At 42.6% G+C, this 21924-nt stretch overlaps 1 protein-coding gene across 1 annotated transcript in view; it reads right to left on the bottom strand.

Annotated features, from left to right (window-relative positions):
- LOC110511176 (zinc finger protein ZFPM2) overlaps nucleotides 1-21924 on the bottom strand; it is a 194043-nt gene that overhangs the window by 62503 nt on the left and 109616 nt on the right. Inside the window, exon 5 of the mRNA XM_036971043.2 lies at nucleotides 11628-11739. Within this exon, the coding sequence (XP_036826938.2) occupies nucleotides 11628-11739 (112 nt within the window). The remainder of the gene's footprint in view (nucleotides 1-11627; nucleotides 11740-21924) is intronic.

Here is a 21924-nt window from a genome sequence, read left to right on the forward strand (position 1 = left end):
TTATGTAATGATCACATAAGTTCACATCAATAACGCCCTAACTCATTACCAGAAACACTACATGAAAGAGGTAGAACTGTACTCTCTCTGCAGGGTGAGCGCTGGAGTATCAGGACAGACTGGCTAGACTGTATAGATTGTGGGTAGACTGTATAGACTGTGGGTAGACTGTATAGACTCTGGGTAGACTGTATAGACTGTGGGTAGACTGTATAGACTGTGGCTGGACTGTATAGACTGTGGGTAGACTGTATAGACTCTGGGTAGACTGTATATACTCTGGGTAGACTGTATAGACTGCGGCTAGACTGTGGCTAGACTGTATATACTCTGGCTAGACTGTATAGCATGTGGCTAGACTGTATAGACTGTGGCTAGACTGTGGCTAGACTGTATATACTCTGGGTAGACTGTATAGACTGTGGGTAGACTGTATAGACTGTGGCTAGACTGTAAATACTCTGGGTAGACTGTATATACTCTGGCTAGACTGTATAGCATGTGGCTAGACTGTATAGACTGTGGCTAGACTGTGGCTAGACTGTATATACTCTGGGTAGACTGTATAGACTGTGGGTAGACTGTATAGACTGTGGGTAGACTGTATAGACTGTGGCTAGACTGTATATACTCTGGGTAGACTGTATAGACTGTGGGTAGACTGTATAGACTCTGGGTAGACTGTATAGACTGTGGGTAGACTGTATAGACTGTGGCTGGACTGTATATACTCTGGGTAGACTGTATAGACTGTGGCTAGACTGTATAGACTGTGGCTAGACTGTGGGTAGACTGTATAGACTGTGGCTAGACTGTAAATACTCTGGGTAGACTGTATAGACTGTGGCTAGACTGTATAGACTGTGGCTAGACTGTATATACTCTGGGTAGACTGTATAGACTGCGGCTAGACTGTGGCTAGACTGTATAGACTGCGGCTAGGCTGTATAGACTGCGGATAGACTGTATAGACTGTGGCTAGACTGTCGCTAGACTGTATATACTCTGGGTAGACTGTATAGACTCTGCGTAGACTGTATAGACTGTGGCTAGACTGTATATACTCTGGGTAGACTGTATAGACTGCGGTTAGACTGTATAGACTGTGGGTAGACTGTATAGACTGTGGCTAGACTGTATAGACTGCGGGTAAACTGTATAGACTGTGACTAGATTGTATATACTCTGGGTAGACTGTATAGACTGCGGTTAGACTGTATAGACTGTGACTAGACTGTATAGACTCTGGGTAGACTGTATAGACTGCGGGTAAACTGTATAGACTGTGACTAGACTGTATAGACTGTGGGTAGACTGTATAGACTGCAGGTAAAAGGTATAGACTTCATGCCAGCAGCATACCACCCTGCATAACATTGCTGGCTTGCTTCTGAAGCTAAGCAGGGTTGGTCCTGGGCAGTTCCTGGATGGGAGACCAGATGCTGCTGGAAGTGGTGTTGGAGGGCCAGTAGGAAGCACTCTTTCCTCTGGTCTAAAAAATATCCCAATGCCCCAGGGCAGTGATTGCAGACACTGTGTAGGGTGCCGGCTTTCGGATGGGACGTTAAACGAGTGTCCTGACTCTCTAAGGTCATTAAATATCCCATGGCACTTATCGTAAGAGTAGGGGTGTTAACCCCTGGCTAAATTCCCAATCTGGCCCTCAAACCATCACGGTCACCTAATAATCCCCAGTTTACAATTGGCTCATTCATCCCCCTCCTCTCCCCTGTAACTATTCCCCAGGTCGTTTCTGCAAATGAGAACGTGTTCTCAGTCAACTTACCTGGTAAAATAACGGATAAATAAATAGACTGTGGGTAGACTGTATAGACTGTGGGTAGACTGTATAAGTGGAGTGACTATATTGCAATGACCAATGTGGCATACCATAATACTCTGGAGTGGGTTAATTAGAGACTTGACTGCCTTTAGGCACTAGCTTTCATGTGGTAGCTAGAGGAAAACCTGTTCTGCTGGGCTTGGGTGTAATACAGTAGGCTAGCTACTGTAGCTAGCACACAGTGTAGGAGGTGGAAGGATGTAATCTTCAGGAGCTGTTGATACAGGGAAACACTGAGGGTTTGGGTCAAAGGGATTAAAATGGTGGAGGAGGAAGGGGGTTGTGGGATAGAGCGGGGAGCAGCAGGCGCTGTACCCGACAACAGAGAGGAGGCTGGGAGATTACAGGGTAGACTATGAGGCTGGGGTTGAGGATTCCTTCTCCCTGAGAGCTGGGGGACAGAGTGAGTGACTCCAAATGGCATTGGATCATAGCATTACCAGCCCACTATTCAACAAGGAGAAGGCTTAGCTTAGCAGGGAAAGGCCAGGGCATCGACCAGAACCAGGAGGGAGAGCTGGGTGTTAGAACTCCATGTTGGCTGGGTGATAGCAATGGGAGGTCCATTGTAGTTGCCATGGGCCAGGTGATGTTGTTGAAAAACCTTTGTGGCTGCCCCTACTACAGCAAACCATTGTGGTCTGCAACCATTCTCCTTATGGCTTCCAGTTTGTAAATCCTACAGACTACATGTACAATACTACATGCGTTCTACATTGTGGACACTGCTGCACCAACGGCAGCAAAACATCAGTCAGTCATTGCCCTAAACATGTTGACATTCAAGTCCACTAAGAGAGTTCAGAATCACCCTCACCACATTTGACAACATCCACAGCTCACATTACAGTGTTGGTTGAATAGAAGTGTTCCAAACCCCGGTGGTACTGTAGTAGCTGAAGTGGTACAGGGACAGATGACAGATGTGTTCCACTGACTGCACTGCATGGAGGAACACAACCTAGTGTCTGATAGAGTAAGAGAAGCAGTGTATCAACGCCCCCCCCCCCTCTCTCTCCCTTCCCTCCGCTCTCTCTCTCTCTCGCTCTCTCTCTCCCCCTCCCTCTCTCTCCCCCTCTCCCAGGGGCTCAGAGAATGGATGGCCCTGTCTGACCCGGGCGACACACACGTCTTCTCCACTACACTACTGTACCTACAGCACGCATGTCTGCTCTCTGCTCGCTACACACACACGTACTCACGTAAACACACATACACACCCACACAGAGGGGCCAGGGGACCCATCTCTGTCACCCAGTGCTACAGAGCGCTACGGAGCACTGCGATCTCCCTTTAGGCAGGCAGAGGTCAACTCAGCTCTGACACTCCAGGAGCTGCATGGGAACATGGAGTGGGGTAGATGGGGAACGGTGGTTGAGGTAGGGGAGGGTGGTGGAGGGGTCCAAGCATGGGCCTCACCATCACCATACATACCGTACCTCTGCCACTGTCACCAACACACCAAACAGCCACACAACTACCAGCCTCCTCTCTTCATGGAGCTGAGTGACCCACCTCCTATACCCGTATGTCCCCCTGTCCTTACCCATGGCATTGGGGTTTAAGAGGGGTGGAACGGCTGAGACCCCATGACCAGAGCATCATAAACCCCATAGATAAGCCAGCAATGGAGGAGCAAGCTCTGTGTGCTCCTGCGCGGTGTGCAATGAGAAAAAGTGATACCCTACTGATACCACACTCTAAAGACTGCAGGGATATGTTTATTCACACAGCCGGATGTGCAATCAATTAAATGGATTAGCTGCAGAGGTACGTATAAAGGTTATCAGAGGTATGTATAAAGGTTATCAGAGGTATGTATAAAGGTTATCAGAGGTATGTATAAAGGTTATCAGAGGTATGTATAAAGGTTATCAGAGGTATGTATAAAGGTTATCAGAGGTATGTATAAAGGTTATCAGAGGTATGTATAAAGGTTATCAGAGGTATGTATAAAGGTTATCAGAGGTATGTATAAAGGTTATCAGAGGTATGTATAAAGGTTATCAGAGGTATGTATAAAGGTTATCAGAGGTATGTATAAAGGTTATCAGAGGTATGTATAAAGGTTATCAGAGGTATGTATAAAGGTTATCAGAGGTATGTATAAAGGTTATCAGAGGTATGTATAAAGGTTATCAGAGGAATGTATAAAGGTTATCAGAGGTATGTATAAAGGTTATCAGAGGTATGTATAAAGGTTATCAGAGGTATGTATAAAGGTTATCAGAGGTATGTATAAAGGTTATCAGAGGTATGTATAAAGGTTATCAGAGGTATGTATAAAGGTTATCAGAGGTACGTATAAAGGTTATCAGAGGTACGTATAAAGGTTATCAGAGGTATGTATAAAGGTTATCAGAGAAATGTATAAAGGTTATCAGAGGTATGTATAAAGGTTATCAGAGGAATGTATAAAGGTTATCAGAGGTATGTATAAAGGTTATCAGAGGTATGTATAAAGGTTATCAGAGGTATGTATAAAGGTTATCAGAGGAATGTATAAAGGTTATCAGAGGTATGTATAAAGGTTATCAGAGGTATGTATAAAGGTTATCAGAGGTATGTATAAAGGTTATCAGAGGTATGTATAAAGGTTATCAGAGGTATGTATAAAGGTTATCAGAGGTATGTATAAAGGTGGTTATCAGAGGTATGTATAAAGGTGGTTATCAGAGGTATGTATAAAGGTTATCAGAGGTATGTATAAAGGTTATCAGAGGAATGTATAAAGGTTATCAGAGGTATGTATAAAGGTTATCAGAGGAATGTATAAAGGTTATCAGAGGTATGTATAAAGGTTATCAGAGGTATGTATAAAGGTTATCAGGAAGTTCTCCCCCTCGAACACAGAAGCGACCCCACAAAACTATTTTGTAATGTGTCCGCTTATTTCAGAGAAAATCGGATGTATTTTCTTCCAAAAGGTATTTATAAAGGGACATACAATGTGGAAGGAGACAAATGAAATCCCTGCAGTGAACCCTATAATGTAATTCTATTGTGACCAGGGTGACAGAGGTGATACTGTATCTCTTCATTCTAGTGCCCATCAGTGATTTTCTTCCCATCTTCTGCCATGTGGAGGGTGTCCATGCAGTTCGCTATTCTTCCTCGCTCTAACTGTGTGTGTGTGTGTGTGTGTGTGTGTGTGTGTGTGTGTAATACTCATTCACCCCACTGATCTCTCACTCTGACCCCCTACTGCAGATGAAAATAACCCCGAAGAAGGCCTCTCTCTCTCTCCCTCTCCTCCACTCGCCCTCTGCTGCAGCTGAAGGTGGGTGGGGGTTCATCGTGACCAATGGCATCCCACCACAGAGCTTTATCCTAAAGCACATTGACAATGCTTTTCACACCTACTTACGACAGCTGTGCCATGATGGGGGCGGCGAGGCCGAGCGGCCAGGAAGGAGAGGTGAATCATAGACAGTTCTAAAAGCAGGCCTGGGCTGAGGCTCTTAAAGACGCATAGAATGAACTCTTTAACTAAGCAACTGTGATCCTCTTAATCAAAACCTTGCAGATCATTATTTTCATGTCCAAGGAATTGGTTTATGTCTGAAAGTCACACCCTGTTTCCTCCTGTACAGCTCCTATCCTAAGGACCAGTACCTCTTTCAGGGCGAGCTTTAAAATCCCTGCTGGGCTTACAGACAGACAGCTCCATCTGCTTCCCCCAGATCGATACACAGGCATTTCTCATCATCGATTATACAATTATGCTAAAGCTAAATCAACAGCCCACTCTCCAGAACAAGCCCATTAACCAACCCTGGACAGGAGAGGAGAGTAGGCTAGATGAGCTGCCTCCTTTTACCCAAGTGCTCTAAAGAGAAGCCTAGTGCTCAGACAGTCCAGGTACTTCACTAGACATGATTATAATGCCACAAGGGTGCAATACATCACTCTTATTAGCCACACCGGAGCACAATGGTATCATAATTAATGGGCACAGCAGGATTGAACGCTGCCCTGACATGGAAAAGTGGGTCTACTTAAGCTTTACAAGGCATTTAAATATGCAGAGTGAATGGCAGAGTGAGTCAAAACCCTCCTGCTACGGAGGGAGGGAGAGCGGCCAGCTAGGCTACATGCTCGTTAGCGTGACACGACACCCTCAGTGGCATTGATACAAGGACGCGCAGCCGTCTGTCTGTGTTGTCCTCTACTGCAACGACAACATACTGCCTGACTGGGGAGAGTGATGGATGAAACACATACAGCGTGCCTCTCCTCTCTTCTGTTTGTCATCAGTGCGGCCCATCACTTTCACTTGTTGTTTTCTTCTGTCTTTTCTGTGTGTCACAATTAGGCTTAGGTTAATGAGTGTTTGTGGAAACGTCCTAATTTGGGTGTATTGTGGTTTGTGGTTTGTTTGTGGTGGATGTTCAGAGAGTGGGGGCTGTGACAGACAGAGTCTGGTGTCTGGTGTCTGTGTGTGGTGGTGTTGCTGGGGGAGGCCAGCCGCCCGCCAGTCTGCCTCCACCAACAGTGAGGGAACAATGCACATAAAAGGCATTCGGAGGAAGAGTCTGGGCTGACGTCTTTCACTGTCTCTGCTGAATGAAGCAAGAACAAACATGTGTATGCGTGTGTGTGTGTGTGTGTGTGTGTGTGTGTGTGTGTGTGTGTGTGTGTGTGTGTGTGTGTGGGGGTGGGTGTGTGCATTTCGGTCTGTGTGTTTATGCATGATGTGTAGGATGCTAAGTCTTCTCACATTCTATATAATGAAGTCTGCTGTCCTTAACACCCCCCCTCCCTACCATCAGCAGCCTCCAGTCCAGTCTTGCAGTACAATACTCTACCACTGCCTGCCACAGTCAGTTAATATTACACTACAGCCACGGTACAGTCGGAGCACTCCGCTCCCTCCAGCCTGACCGTGCAGTTATCGCCTGGCTCAGTGCAATCAATTATTGTTGCCGCGGAATCATTAATAATTTCCTAATGAAAACGATTCTGTTGATCTCTGTTGTATTTTAATTCAACATAATTACTCTGCTGCTCTGAGCTGTGGTGGGGCCTCCTTTAGGGTACAATTTTGTTTTAATACACTGATAATGAAATTTTGACATTGTGTCAGTTGTTTAGTTATTATTCAGTCACACTATTTCCCCATGTTCCCAGATAACAGATAATAACCTCAGCACCTCCTATTTGCCTCCGTCGTTTTAAAGGGGAGGGTTGAAATGAACAATTCAATCTGAACTGTTACAGTACTCTCTCTCCTTTCCCCCAGTCCCAAACACGTTTTACAATATATTTCCCCCTTTCTAAACCAAGACTATATCTTATTCTGAATTCTCCCTATTTTGTTTTGGACAGAATATTTATAAAATCAGACGCAATTTCAAAATTACTGTGGAAAGACAGTTAAGATTTCAGTCGATGAGAAATGAATCTAAAAAGATCTAGCCATGTCCCACAAGTTCACCTCCGAGGTCTCCGAGGTCTCTGGCGAAGAGCGTGTGAACAACGGACGAGTGAGAAAAGGGATCAGATGGCGAGGACTTAGTGAACATGAAGTAACAGAAAGACACAGCAGTGAGTTACAGTCTAATTCTACACCGTATGGGCTTATGCAAAACGCTCTAGTACATTGGTCAATTTCCGCTCCAACAATGGCCGACTTTCTCCAGAGACATATTGGACATGCTGTATCTGAATGTGGTCCGCTTAAGAGGCTTACGTTAGAAAAACGCAGGTGACCTTAGAATAATAGGACATAATATCAAGACAGAGCTCAGGTGAGTTTCTAAGGGCTCAGATATCAGGTGATAATGGTCGAGCACAATAGGAGAGCTCTGAGTTGAATACAGCCATGCTGACTTTACTGTCATACTGGTAATGATGATATACATGTAATGTGTGGACAGTAGGTACCAAGAAATCTGACGAACTGTAAGACCAGCAGAATGATTGGTGGATGTCCAGTCTCGGAGGCCAACATTATGTTCTCTCTAAAAAAGGCAAAAAATAAGAAAAATAAATCAATGAAATTAGAGCATTGGAAATGAACTCTTATTTGAGGGAGGAGGCACTGTATTTCATGACATTGTGGATAGGAGTGATCCTGAAATTATATATCTATTTATTGTCCCATTTCTTCTTTGTTTCTTTTTGTTTTAATATACTGAACGTCGCTCTTTTGATTCAATAGTGGAATAATGAAAACGCCAAAAAAATGGCTTAAATTTCCATATTTCCATCCATAACACTTCCATATTGTTCATCAAATGTACCAATTCTCCACTGATATCCTCCCTCTCTGACTTGCTCTCTCTCAATTCCCTGTCGCTCTCTCACTCTCTCCCTATCTCTCGACCAATTCTCCCCCAGTTCCCTCCCTCCCTCTGCGTTACTGTAACGTGTAATTACTCCACAGACTCGCTGCCTGTTTCTAGAAAACGTCAGTGGTTCAGAGAAACTGTCCATGTGTGGCGCGGAGCATTGCGGAGGTTCCAGGTGGATTTCTCGATAATGAGTGGGTGCAGCAGTCAAGTTGAGAGTTTTAGTAATGGCTGACTGCTGTGCTCTGTGCTGAGGCACTACAGTATACTGTCTGCCTGCATGGGAGGCTAATGTAAAACAAACAGCACTGTATGCTTACTGTTTCTGGTGCTACTGATAGAAAGACAGCCTGGTAAAAACAGATATTTTTATTCCACTTTTTATATTAGCACGTCTTCAAGGGGGAATTGGTAGACATTCTTCATTTTAAAGGAATATATATTTAACACAAACTGTGGGCATATGACACATAGACATAATAATCTACAGTATATAGCCGCAGTGGATAGGGTAAACTCTCAGTAGACATGTTAGTTTAGAAATGTCTCATTATACAGTGTGTCATTGGTCAATATCAACAATACAAAATGATAGAGACAGTGAGTGGCAAATCATTAAAAAAGGGACATTTAGTAGAACCAGGACACAGGACAGAATGAAATAAAATCCCATGTCTAATAGTAGATATGTGGTAACCGTGGTAGTGTGTTTTCTGCTGGAAGCCTGGGGCAGCCCAATGGGGATTCCACCAAACCCACATAGTTCTTGTTCACAGTGAACTAGCATGTATTATACATTACACACCGTTGGACTGCATCAGTCCATTGGGAATCATTTCTCTCTTTAAGAGGCACTCCTCACCATGCACAGAAGATGTCTGAGACAGTGCTCAAGAAAGCCAAGATGATTGGAACACGAGCCAAGTAGCCATATTCAGTGAGAACCAATGAACATGCAGTATATTGAGATGTCCACTGATTACCATAAGTCAACTGCCTTTCTTAGCGCAAAACAGACAAACAGACAAACAGCAACACTTGGGGAGAGATGTAAACACTGAGGCCCTATGGCTCTGTGTGTCTGTGTGTCTGCTTCATGCAGAGAGGGAGTCATCACTGAGTCATTCTGTACTGTCTGGTGTCTACGTGGAGCTATAGAAATACAATAACTACAGTAATTCTCTCTGGGACCATAGAAATACAATAACTAAATAGATTCTGTACAATAACTACTGATATTCTCTCTGGGGCCATAGAAATACAATAACTAAATAGATTCTGTACAATAACTACATATATTCTCTCTGGGGCCATAGTAATACAATAACTACAGATATTCTCTCTGGGGCCATAGAAATACAATAACTAAATAGATTCTGTACAATAACTACAGACATTCTCTCTGGGGCCATAGAAATACAATAACTAAATAGATTCTGTACAATAACTACAGATATTCTCTCTGGGGCCATAGAAATACAATAACTAAATAGATTCTGTACAATAACTACAGATATTCTCTCTGGGGCCATAGAAATACAATCACTAAATAGATTCTGTACAATAACTACAGATATTCTCTCTGGAGCCACATACATAGAATAACTAGATAGATTATGTACAATAACTACAGATATTCTCTCTGGGGCCACATACATAGAATAACTAGAGAGATTCTGTATGGGGCCACATACATAGAATAACTAGAGAGATTCTGTCTGAGACCACATACATATAATAACTAGAGAGATTATGTCTGGGGCCACATACATAGAATAACTAGAGAGATTCTGTCTGGGGCCACATACATAGAATAACTAGAGAGATTATGTCTGGGGCAACATACATAGAATAACTAGAGAGATTCTGTCTGGGGCCACATACATAGAATAACTAGACAGATTCTGTCTGGGGCCACATACATAGAATAACTAGAGAGATTCTGTCTGGGGCCACATACATAGAATAACTAGACAGATTCTGTCTGGGGCCATAGAAATAGAAAAACTGGATGGATGCTGATTCTGTCTCGGTCTACAGATTTTGTCTCAAAATGACTACACACAGTAAGGTGACAATATTATCCAAATATTTCCAAATTGAAATTCATTATATTTTTCAGTATTTTACCCCTCTGTATCGTCTATTATGGCTTGGCAGGCGTGTGATTGTGGAGAAAGGTTTAGCAGCTCTATACTAATACAACACAAACGGCTCTCACTGGGGGACTCTCTTTTTGGTCCGACTTTCACATCACTTCCTTTTCTAATTGAATAAGGGTCAACTAGATGCTATGAACAAGGGGATATGAAGGACAATGCTACAGAGGTGATCACAGATCCATAACGTCCGTCTGTGTGAGATGATGGCAGTACTGCAACTACATCTGGGATGTGTTCTATAATGACTGTGGAGACGGCGAGGGGGAATGACAGACTTAACAAAACGAGACCAAATCCTGTTATTACTCCCCTTTTTTGTTTCATATATTTAGATTAGGAGATTTTTAAAGAAGTGCATAATCTCCTTTAACAGCTTATCATAAACTTGAATGATTTGGTGATAAAGAGCACAAAGTTAAGTAGCCGGTTAAGAGGATAACTCCCCAGTGCAGTCTAGTGATTAGTAGATGAGAATTGGGAGACCGAAAGAAAATCCGGGCTGCAAATCCCAGTTCCCGCTCTGATTCACTTTGAGGGGAAGAACCTCCATTTCAGCTCCTTCGTGAGTCTACTCACAGGGTAATCGTTTAGAAAACGGGATAAATAGAAACCACTTCTTGCATCCCTTTTGAATTCAAACATCTTTATTTACTTATTTATGTGCCTGTGTGTCTCTGGATACACCCGTCAAGACCCAATTATGGGCTGCAGCAGCCAGTCAGCAGCACAGTGCTTTCATAAAGACTGAAGTCTGAAGACGCTACTGTCAGTGTGCCGTATTAGCATTTTACAATCAGTAACCTGAAGCCCAATCATGAACTATGGATGGGCAGCCATTTTGAGCTTGCCTAATAAGGGCATTCTAGCAGACAGCAACTAAATCCCTCATTTTTATTTCAGTGTGATTCGAGACTAACAACCTCTACGGTCACACCCAGTAACCCCACATTACATAAAAAGAGAGATATGCCATTAGCAAGTTTCAGATTATCGTCTACATAATAATTTGGGGCAATTGTAATTTGTGAACAGAGAGGAATTCACTCAGACTGAGCATAAAAAGCTAATTAATATATTTACCATGTGAAATCTAAAAGCACTGACTTTGTCGCATGTTGTTTTCCTGTTCCTAATCAAGACTTTGGGTTGATACACTAAATGACTTCAGAGGGATGTCAAAAAAAATGTTTTGGATTGAAAGACAGTGAGAGACAGACAGACAGCAGAATTTAAGTGGGGGGATTGTGTATCAGACATGTATGTTTGGCTGCTGTGGTGTTGCTAGGGAGATAACAGACTGTATACAACAGTCTGGAGATTGAGCTTACCTTTGCTGTACACCACACAGTTATTTTTGTTGTCTTCTGCTCCTTGCCAAGTCACATCCAGCAGCCACCTGGGGCCCGCGCTGAGCACCACCGGTACACAGCTCTTCATCTTCTGGACAGGGACAGATAACAAACACTAATCATTTGCTTATTTTGGTGATTAAACAAACAATAATTAATAATAGCCACCAAGTGATGCTTCCTCTTCTTCTCTGCAAGCCATAAACAGGGTCATTCTATAAGCTAGTAGGTCCTCTTCTTCTCCCCGCAATGAGAAGATTTGGGAATTGAGAGGGTTGTGGGTGGAGGGGGTGGAGTACGGGGGGGTTGGGGCAGAGGAATGGGATCAAAGTGGTGGGGGCAGCTGGGGTAGGAGAGTGGTTGGAGTGTGGGGGGGGGGGGGGGGGGGGGGCATACAGTGCTGCTAACGCCTGGTCCCTATGATCCCAACGATACAGTATCAGATCTCCAAGATTAAGAAGATCTCGGATGCCCAGAATGCCGATGACTTTTAGAGTGAAGGAGGCGAGTGTTCAGGAGTGAACTTTAGGCACATTGTGCTGCGCTATCGCTGGGATCTCACTATTTCCTGAAACAGCCAGGGAAGAATTTAAAGAATCAGTATCTATTTCAAAGGGCGATTGAGGCGACGTCTTATAATATGCCGGCAAATTATTCTGAATGTGTAACATCATTTTTCTTCTGGGCTCGGGTCAAGTGTTGGTGCTTTAAGTTATTTGTATGGAAGGAAAACAGAGAGATAGATACTGTGGCCCCAGCTAAATGTATTCACAACCAGACATGGAGAGGGCTCGGTCAGACATGGAGAGGGCTCGGTCAGACATGGAGAGGGCTCGGTCAGACATGGAGAGGGCTCGGTCAGACATGGAGAGGGCTCGGTCAGACATGGAGAGGGCTCGGTCAGACATGGAGAGGGCTCGGTCAGATTGGAAAGGCCTTTCTATTTATTTTCATATGATTTTCTATTCTATTTTATTTTTTTAATTGATTTTTTAAAATTTTTACAAAGGGTAATGAAAGCCAAGAGTACATCTTCAGTGCTCATGGGGAGGGTAGAAGCATCTTTCTTGGGCAGTCGTTACAGTAGCCTATTGCTAGCAGGCAAAATGTCAGTATTTCAAGGCCATTACTTTTTAACCCCCAGGTCCTCCTTCATTAAGGTGTTACAGAAATAGTTTAGCTAAGAGAAAATGGTCTGGGTGCAATCTCTTCTCGACACTTCATTTGTTTTTCCATTTGAAACGGGCTGCCATGAGACACCATCCATCTGCCTAATGCAACAGAAGAGCACAAGTCGTCACTATGTGTTTCAGATATTTCTTTGGAAAGGCAGCAACAACCCTTCAAGGATAAATGCAAATGCCACTTTCACACGTTAAAGGTCTGAATTGGCACAGATACACACAAAAGATGATTTATTGTGCACGTGGGTGAAGCACACACAGAAATGTTCCGTTACTAGTGACTGAGGATTAGAGGGCTCTCTCTCTTTCTGAGAAAACAGAAATACTGTCGGCTACATTCAATATCTAAAGTGCAGACAGCATATGGGCTCTGATCTCAGTCAGTCTGTCATACACAAATGAAACAATACGTATAAAATGAAAAGAAAACCTCAACTCTAGTTCTTACATAGCAGCTCGAAGCAATGGTGGACTTGTGCCAGTCAGACGGATCAAACACCTAGAGAACAGCACATTGTGTCTGTTGATTTTCTCATTCCTTAATATTTAGGTATCTTATCCCACCCTGGCAGAGGAACAGAGAGAGACCTCTGTCATTTAAGCCGTCCTCTATTTCACATCTCAAATTAGCCTGACAATAAAGTCGTATATCTTCAGCGAACCTGTAAATCTTACAACCCTGTCAAAAGGAGCAAAGGAGACGGATCTGATTGTTGCTACGACAACTATCTAAAATGAGAATCGGATTAACCCTTTGTCAGATCTCCAGACTGGGGGCCATCTCTCTGATTTAGCTGTGTGAGGCTTCTTCTTCCCCTCTTCCTGTCCGTCTAGTCTCTAAGGCCTTCTGGGAATTCACTATATTACACTGCCTCTCACCAGGGAAAGACTAATAATAATAATATATGGGTATAGTTTTCAACATTAGAAATATCATAAGAAAGCAAACATATTTACTGGATTAGATTTCCTTTAAAATTGTATTTGAATTTGAATGATTTACATTACTGACATTTATTTTTGTTTCAATGTGTTTTCTTAATATAACGATTAATTGTCAAAATCGTCATAACATAACTTATTAATAAAACTAAACTTAATAAATTAACTGAATACATTTATCAAAATAATGGTCAATTTATCATAAATGTGCCATTCATAAAAATGAACTACTCTAAATAATGACTATGTTGGAGCTTTGAAGTATTTCAGACAAAGGAATGCAGAGAACCTGTATTCTGGATATAACACACAATGATGTCACCAAGGGGAGGAGCATATTATCCTTAAATGAACGCCCTCTTCCTATACAGTAAATACTGTACATGTGTAGTCAAAGCTTCAGACAAAGCCAGAGTGACAAGCAGAACATGTTGATTTCTCTGGAGTGAGGGGGTGATGTATACAAAATAAAAACATACCCCTTTCTCTAACTACCAATCACAACTAAGGAATGTGACACACAACAGTGACTCTGTGCTGTTCCACTTCCTCATGAATAAATGTATTCAGAGCAGCAAATAATACTATATATTGGATATTACAATATATTCATAATATATTGGATATTACAACATCAACACCACCAGCTTTAAAATCCATAGCCAGATACAATACGGTTTCATTCAGACTAATACTAATACTAATATTAAGACTAGCTATTCTACAGATTAGAGGACTCACAGAAATTAAAATAGGTGGATTTACTAATCCAATCAGATCAAGTAAAAAAAAAGTAGAAACAATGGTGATGTTCAAATTTGAAAATGTATGAATTAATAAAATAAAACAAGGACACTTGAAGTATCTACAGTAAATTAGATGGAAAATAAATGTGACAAAATGTGTCACTTTATAAAGTAAAGTCATGGATAAGTGTTGAAAACCATCCACCCTTCCTCCTCATGGTGTGTTGTGGTTTATCCACCCTGTTCCCTCACTCTAGTGGTTTCAACACTCTCCCAGGGTTTTTTTCTGAGCCCTGTTACCGTTCAACCAACGTGTAAAAGATACAGTTACCAAAACAGTGTAGTCAGCGAGGAAGTGATTACAAAATGATGCTCCAAAGTCGCTATAAAATGAAAATCAATATTTCCACAAGTTGCTGCAACATAAAAGATAACCTTCATTGATTTTTCTAGACTTAGGCCTCTGTGATAAAATCTAATATAAATTTTCAGCCACACGGATTTGGATCAGAGCGAAGAGCAGGGGCTGAGCGATAAGTTCCATTGCACATCTCTCATAGTGGATTTTTCCTCCTTCCTTCCAAAGGCAGAGCCCTAGCTATTTATAATTGGCACTGTGTGAGGAAAAGCTTCTATCAGGAATCTGTTCTAATTTTTATTACTGAGAAGCTAAAGCCTGTTCCAGATAATTTGGAATTTTCAGGGGAATTGTGATGGAGTTGATGGCAGCGCCGGACTGACTCCAGACAGGAGCTAACCTGTAACAGCCTCTGTGGCTGGGCTGATTAAATGTTGCCATAGATGAAAGACCTGCCATCACCGCAATAAATTAACCAATCACACAAATCCCAAGTCACTACTAATCCCTCCTTGATACCATGATCCTCAGATCAGCTGAAGGAGGTGAGGAAGAAAGTGGCTTGTGACACTCAGCTTCCTCCTAACTCACTGGTTTCCTGTGTAAACAAGCTAATGATATCACCACTGACCATTTCACCACCACTGGGCAACTCTTAACCCGCTTCACGGTCAGGCCAGGGGAAATCGATATCAATCCTTGGTGGGAATGATTCTTTCCTCATCTTTTTTTCTACCAAGGTCACAAATGTAGTACTGTATCTGTCCTGATCCCCAACTGTAGAGAGATCAAACCCAGTTTTAGTCTGAGCATCTTTGCAATATTTTCTACTTGTTGTTTTGCTTAAAAAGGTCCACTGTATATCCAGTAGCCATGGATATTAAAAACACTACAGTATGAAAGACTAAATGTGCTCTGAATCATAATACAAATGCAAATATATATATATATTTTATAGCATTTTACTTAGAAAATACACATTTCAGTTTTTTATATTTCAATAATATGTATTCGGTTCCTTAAATGAAACTAGTCCTTAAGTTCAGTATAAATATTCAGTGAAAAACGTAAATAGTAGAAGAAGCAGCAGGTTTCATTCCTTCAGTTCATCTCTCTGTGTTTTACACTCCCACACACAGCGCTTGACCCAGCGTTCATATTTTAACAACATGCCACTAATAGTTTTGATGTGTCATGTCCATATAAGACTCGGGTTAGCCCTTTATACGAAATGAAGAGCAGAAAAGCTTATGGATGTGTTATGTCAGGTTTCTACATGATATGTTACTGCGGTGGAGGTATATGGGGATAAAGGATTTGCACCTGTTTACAGCATACTACAGCACACACCTTGATAACGTCCATTGCAATTAGTTGTTCAGCACGATGAAACAAATTGCATGTGGTCAACTGGAAATTTCATTAGAGGAGATTTTCCTCTAGCCCTCGTTATCTCATTCCCATATTAATATTTCTTTAGCCTCAAGGACGGATGAATAAATGGCCAAAACACTTTCTCTTTCAATCCATCTCCAAGTTTTTCTGCATGTATAGAAGCTCATATTCAGTATATGGATATTTATGTATATTTTCCTTTAATTGAACCCTAAAAAAAACACGATTATCTGTCAACATCCCACATGAACTGGGAAATGTTTCCAATACATCCATTTCTCAGGTCTCATTTCAAGCCATTCTCTCCATCTCCAACGGTAGTATAGTTACATCTGCCCCAATAACATGATATAGTGCCTTCATGTAGCTTTCTTTTTCTCTCTCTCTCCCTACAGTAGCATCTGCTATTGGGAGAGTAAATAACAGAAATATGCAAAAAATTCGACACTAATTCCCTGTAGAGATAGATCTTGGCTGCTGCCCTGTCAAAAATCAGAGCATTTCGATATGAAATGAGGCAAGCTGCTCTAATCATTTCTGCATTTCAAATTGGATCACTGGCTCAATCGCTTGGCTTTTAAACTGCTTGCCTAAGAGCAAATGTGAGGTGGGAGATAATTCAGCAGAAATCTTCTCCCTCCCTGCGCTCGCTCTGTGCTGCAGTTAGTTTACTGCTTGAGTGCAAAATAAGGCTTTTTTCTTTTCTACCCCCTCCTCCCCACACACACATCTTTCTCTTTTCAACTTTGTTCAATTCTGTTCCTGGAATCTTTAAAAGGACACCAATCACTCTGCCTTTAGTTGTTGTTGCTATAATGGCAGCTACCCATTGCTGTGCCTTTAGTTTGTAGATCATGGCAGCCATGGGAAATATACATACAGTATTTGATCAATTAAATGACATCCTATCTGTTCTTACTTATTTGAATTTATCTATCTATTCCTGATTGTAACCACATATGGACAATAAGGGACCTTGAGTCTTAGATACCACATTGAGTGTGTGTTGATTGATCATTACAATATGACAGCAAAAAGGAGTGAGTGAGGGAAAGCAATGAGTTCCAAGCATCCTGCTCCAACTCCAAACCCATCCAGTGTAGTGGAAGATCTACCTGCCCTCCAGACAAGTCCCCTCTCTCTCTCTCTCTCTCTCTCTCTCCTCTCTCTCTCTCTCTCTCTCTCTCTCTCTCTCTCTCTCTCTCTCTCTCTCTCTCTCTCTCTCTCTCTCTCTCTCTCTCTCTCTCTCTCTCTCTCTCTCTCTCTCTCTCTCTCTCTCTCTCTCTCTCTCTCTCTCTCTCTCTCTCTCTCTCTCTCTCTCTCTCTCTCTCTCTCTCTCTCTCTCTCTCTCTCTCTCGGAATGGGAGGAGTTATGTGAGGAAGTAGATATGGGAGGTTTGATGAACAATATGTTTAAATGACAATATCCTCTCATCTCCTCCTTACTGCAACAGACAGACTACGGGCCTTTGACATGTTCTGGTCTATTGTCCCTGTTCACCAACCAGTTGTTTGGCTGAAGTGGACGTTTCATTCAAATTCACATGTTAATCCATGAAGTGCAAGTTGCAGATACAGAATATAATGTGTAGCCTATGGATCATTATTTGACGTAGGGAAGAAAGAGAACATAGAATGTGTAATGCACGCTTCACTACTTAATAATGACTAGGAGGTACACATCCTGTACACGCACGTCTTCCTACTGTTTGGCTTCGGTCAGAGAAATAACACCGAACGCCTCAGTTCTCGCTATTTGAATTTCCTATTTGAATTCAAATGGGGACTTGTTTGATCTTTGCATGTAACTTAGGGCTCGGCTCCTGGAGCCATGAGAAACTATGTGAGCACATAATAGAGAAGCGACAGCCAGCGATGTGTTCACCTGTATGGTACATTACTGTTCCCCCAGGGTCACTGAACCAGCCAGGTGGCTCATACTCCGGACAGCTCAACTTTAAACACACAGGAATAAACATACGGAGGGGCCATTCTTCAAAGAAGACATGAAGAGACAAAGTCTATCAGCCATTAAGGTCACAAGCTATCCCTCCACACATAAACACAGACCTAGGAGCAGTCAGAAGTCAGTGAAGACAAACAATCACATTCAAGGCAAGATGATGCTTGAATAAAGCCTGGATAAACCTCACTTCCCCTTTAAGGTACAGCCTTGGATTTTAATGCGTTCCTTTGAACTCTTATTTCTTCTCTGTGAAGTCAGAAATCACCATGCAATAAAAAAAGCATCTACGTGGCATTATATTTAAGGAAGCTGTTTTGCACAACCCTCATGGCCATCCCTGAACCGCGGAAAAATCCTTACCTACTGATATTTGCATAATCATTGTATACCTAGGACACAGAAACATAATCATTTGATTGTATACCTAGGACACAGAAACATAATCATTTGATTGTATACCTAGGACACAGAAACATAATCATTTGATTGTATACCTAGGACACAGAAACATAATCATTTGATTGTATACCTAGGACACAGAAACATAATCATTTGATTGTATACCTAGGACACAGAAACATAATCATTTGATTGTATACCTAGGACACAGAAACAGTTTGATTCTAGCGTGCACTTTAGAGAAATGAGGGTCTTAATAAATCCCCTTTAAAGACCGGCCATATTTACACTGAGGTAAGTAAATAAGATAAAGATGGTGAACTTGCCCCCACTAAATGTATTAGACGTGAACTCCCTTATCACAGTCTCAGCACGCGGACTGTTAAAAGATGGGGCTCCAGGAGGGGAAATGGTCTTTGTTACCCAATTAGTTTTCTGACGACCCTGTGGTGTAATATTCCTGTTTTGACAGCCTCATAAACACACACACACACAAACACACACACACACACTGCTATGTGCTGGACCACCAGGCCTGTGAAGCCGACACTGTCCAGGCCTCCTCTCCTCTTGTCTTATCTGGGTTCTTTATCTCAAAGCCTCCGCTGATAGAAGACCCATGTGACCACCGACCAAATCAGCATTCTTCACGGAATACTGTCATTTTCTGCTGTTCATCCATCTGGAGTCATTTGACAGGGTTTTGTCTTTGGGCTTTGGTGGGCCCCGAGCCAGGATAGCAAGGCTGGGGGGCTGGAGTACTGGGGGGCTGGAGGCCGGGACAGGGCGGACTTATCAGAGGCCGGCAGCAGGGATTCACTCTCGTTGGAGGAGGTGAAGCAAGCAAAGCCTCCACTGTGTTCCTAAACTCCTCCACCAGCGCAACCAAGAGGAAAGAGAACGCAGCAGCCCAGCCTAGGCCAACCCCACGTAGAGACTTAGTCTGCGTCCTAAATGGCACCCTATTCATTCCCTATATAGTGCACTACTTTTCACCAGGGCCCATGTAGTGCACTATATAGGGAGTAAGGTGCATTTTCAGAGTGGGTCTTAGAGTGGCCTGGTTTACGTGTGGGGAGATGTGATGTGGTGGCAGCATGCTATAAATAATGGATGGCATCAGTGGCATGGCATCAAAGAGTCCTGAAAACATCAAGCAGCCTACATGTTATGATGCTTTCTTAAAGATGTCTTTTTTAAGCATTTATTCTTTATTCAGACAGATTAGAAACGTCAGGGAAGACAGATTAACAGGAGACAAAGTGGGAAGACGGGGATTGAACCCCGGTCTCCAGGGTTGCATACATGTACCTACTGTAGACCAGCAGACCATGGGGCCTGCACGTAATGATGCATTCTAGTGGGATGAGAAACATAGTTGTCTAGGACTGAAAGTTCTCCACAATACTGATAACACAGTGATAAGGATGAGGAAGCACTGTAACATGTGTTTTAGGTCATTATAGACGAGACAGAGTGTGTGTGTGTGTGTGTGTGTGTGTGTGTGTGTGTGTGTGTGTGTGTGTGTGTGTGTGTGTGTGTGTGTGTGTGTGTGTGTGTGTGTGTGTTGACTGCTGAAGCGAATGATGGTCAGTACTCTAAAACTTTAACCAGCACCATAAATAACTTTAGTCCCCACTGTAATGTAGAATACTATCAGGAGTTTGCAAATGGAAACAATCACGGATTATCTGGAGCACTTCTCAGGGAAGTTGTTTCAACATATCACAAGTACTGCCATGACAGAGACAGATGGCAAAGCAGCTGGCACCACTCAACTTCTTTTCACTTTTCTGTTTTCCCTCCAACTACAATGGAGGTCTGTTGTGTATGTTAATGGATATATACTCTTTCGTTTGACATAGACGCTCACATTGACTTTTCTAAGTTACACACTATGACTTTTCTCAAAGGTTTAGGAATGTTAATGAATGTTTCCGCTAGATTGGGTACTTGTTGGGTAATGATGTGTTGTAGACACAGTGTACCGAGACATACAGTTTAGAACGATTTAGATCAAGTTACAATTTCACACATTTCCTTCTTTTACAGGATACAGAATATATCTTGCCGAATGAATCAAATATTCCTGAACGTTCATGTTCATATCAGGTGTTGAATTATGTTTATTGAGCAGGATAAGCATTCTACACCTCTGTACTGCATGTTATACACAGACTGCACAAAACATTAAGAACACCTTCCTAACATTGAGTCGCACCCCCTATTGCCCTCAGAACAGCCTCAATTCATCAGGGCATGGACACAGCAAGGTGTCGAAAGTGTTCCACAGGGATGCTGGCCCATGTTGACTCCAATGCTTGAAACAGTTGTGCCAAGGTAGCTGGATGTCATTTGGGTGGAGGATCATTTTTGATACACACGGGAAACTGTTGAGCATGAAAAACCCAGCATCGATGCAGTTCTTGACACACTCAAACCGGTGCACCTAGCACCTACACCATACCCCGTTCAAAGGCACTTAAATCTTCTGTCTTGTCCATTAACATTCTGAATGACACACATACACAATCCATCTCGATTGTCCCAAGGCTTAAAAATCCATATTTAACCTGTCTCCTCCCCTTCATCTACACTGATTGAAGTGGATTTAATAAGTGACATCAATAAGGGATCATAGCTTTCACCTAGATTCACCTGGTCAGTTTATGTCATGGAAAGAGTTGTTCCTAATGTTTTGTACACTCAGCGTATGTTCTCGTTCTCTCTCTATCTATCTAAATTGGCATATCTATTTGAAGCCCCAACTCAACATAAAAAGCGTCCGTTCTCACTGTAACATTTAGTGTACAGATCCATTCCCTGTATGTATAGTGAGATTGAGTAAACTATGTAGCCATCACAGCAGGGCTGCAAGGCACAAAGCAAGTCAGTGAATTCTGCCTTCCTTATCTGGGGACCAGCCATATCTGTTTGTGGTGATGTAAGGACAGGAGAATGTCAGGTTCACTTGTAGATCAAGTCAACCATGCATTATCTCAAACAGTGGAGCTCAGCCCCTACAGCCCCAACCACAGTTGCACTGAGCAGCACTGAGCCCTTCACAGCTAATACACCACGGCATGGCGGCATGGCCACAGGATGGATCCCAGCAGAGCACAGAGAGAGGAGCCATAGAAAGGAGCTTAGAAAGACACCAAACAATGGCCCCGGGGCCTGGACACCACCCCCTGACACAGGTCATAACCCTAGTCTCCATTCGACTCACAAGTATGCCTAACCAAGCGTTGTTGTCAGATCTTTGTCATCGAGCTGATGGTTTAGA

Source organism: Oncorhynchus mykiss, chromosome 3 (assembly GCF_057628025.1).
Source record: "Oncorhynchus mykiss isolate SJ-2025 chromosome 3, ASM5762802v1, whole genome shotgun sequence".
NCBI lineage: Eukaryota > Metazoa > Chordata > Actinopteri > Salmoniformes > Salmonidae > Oncorhynchus > Oncorhynchus mykiss.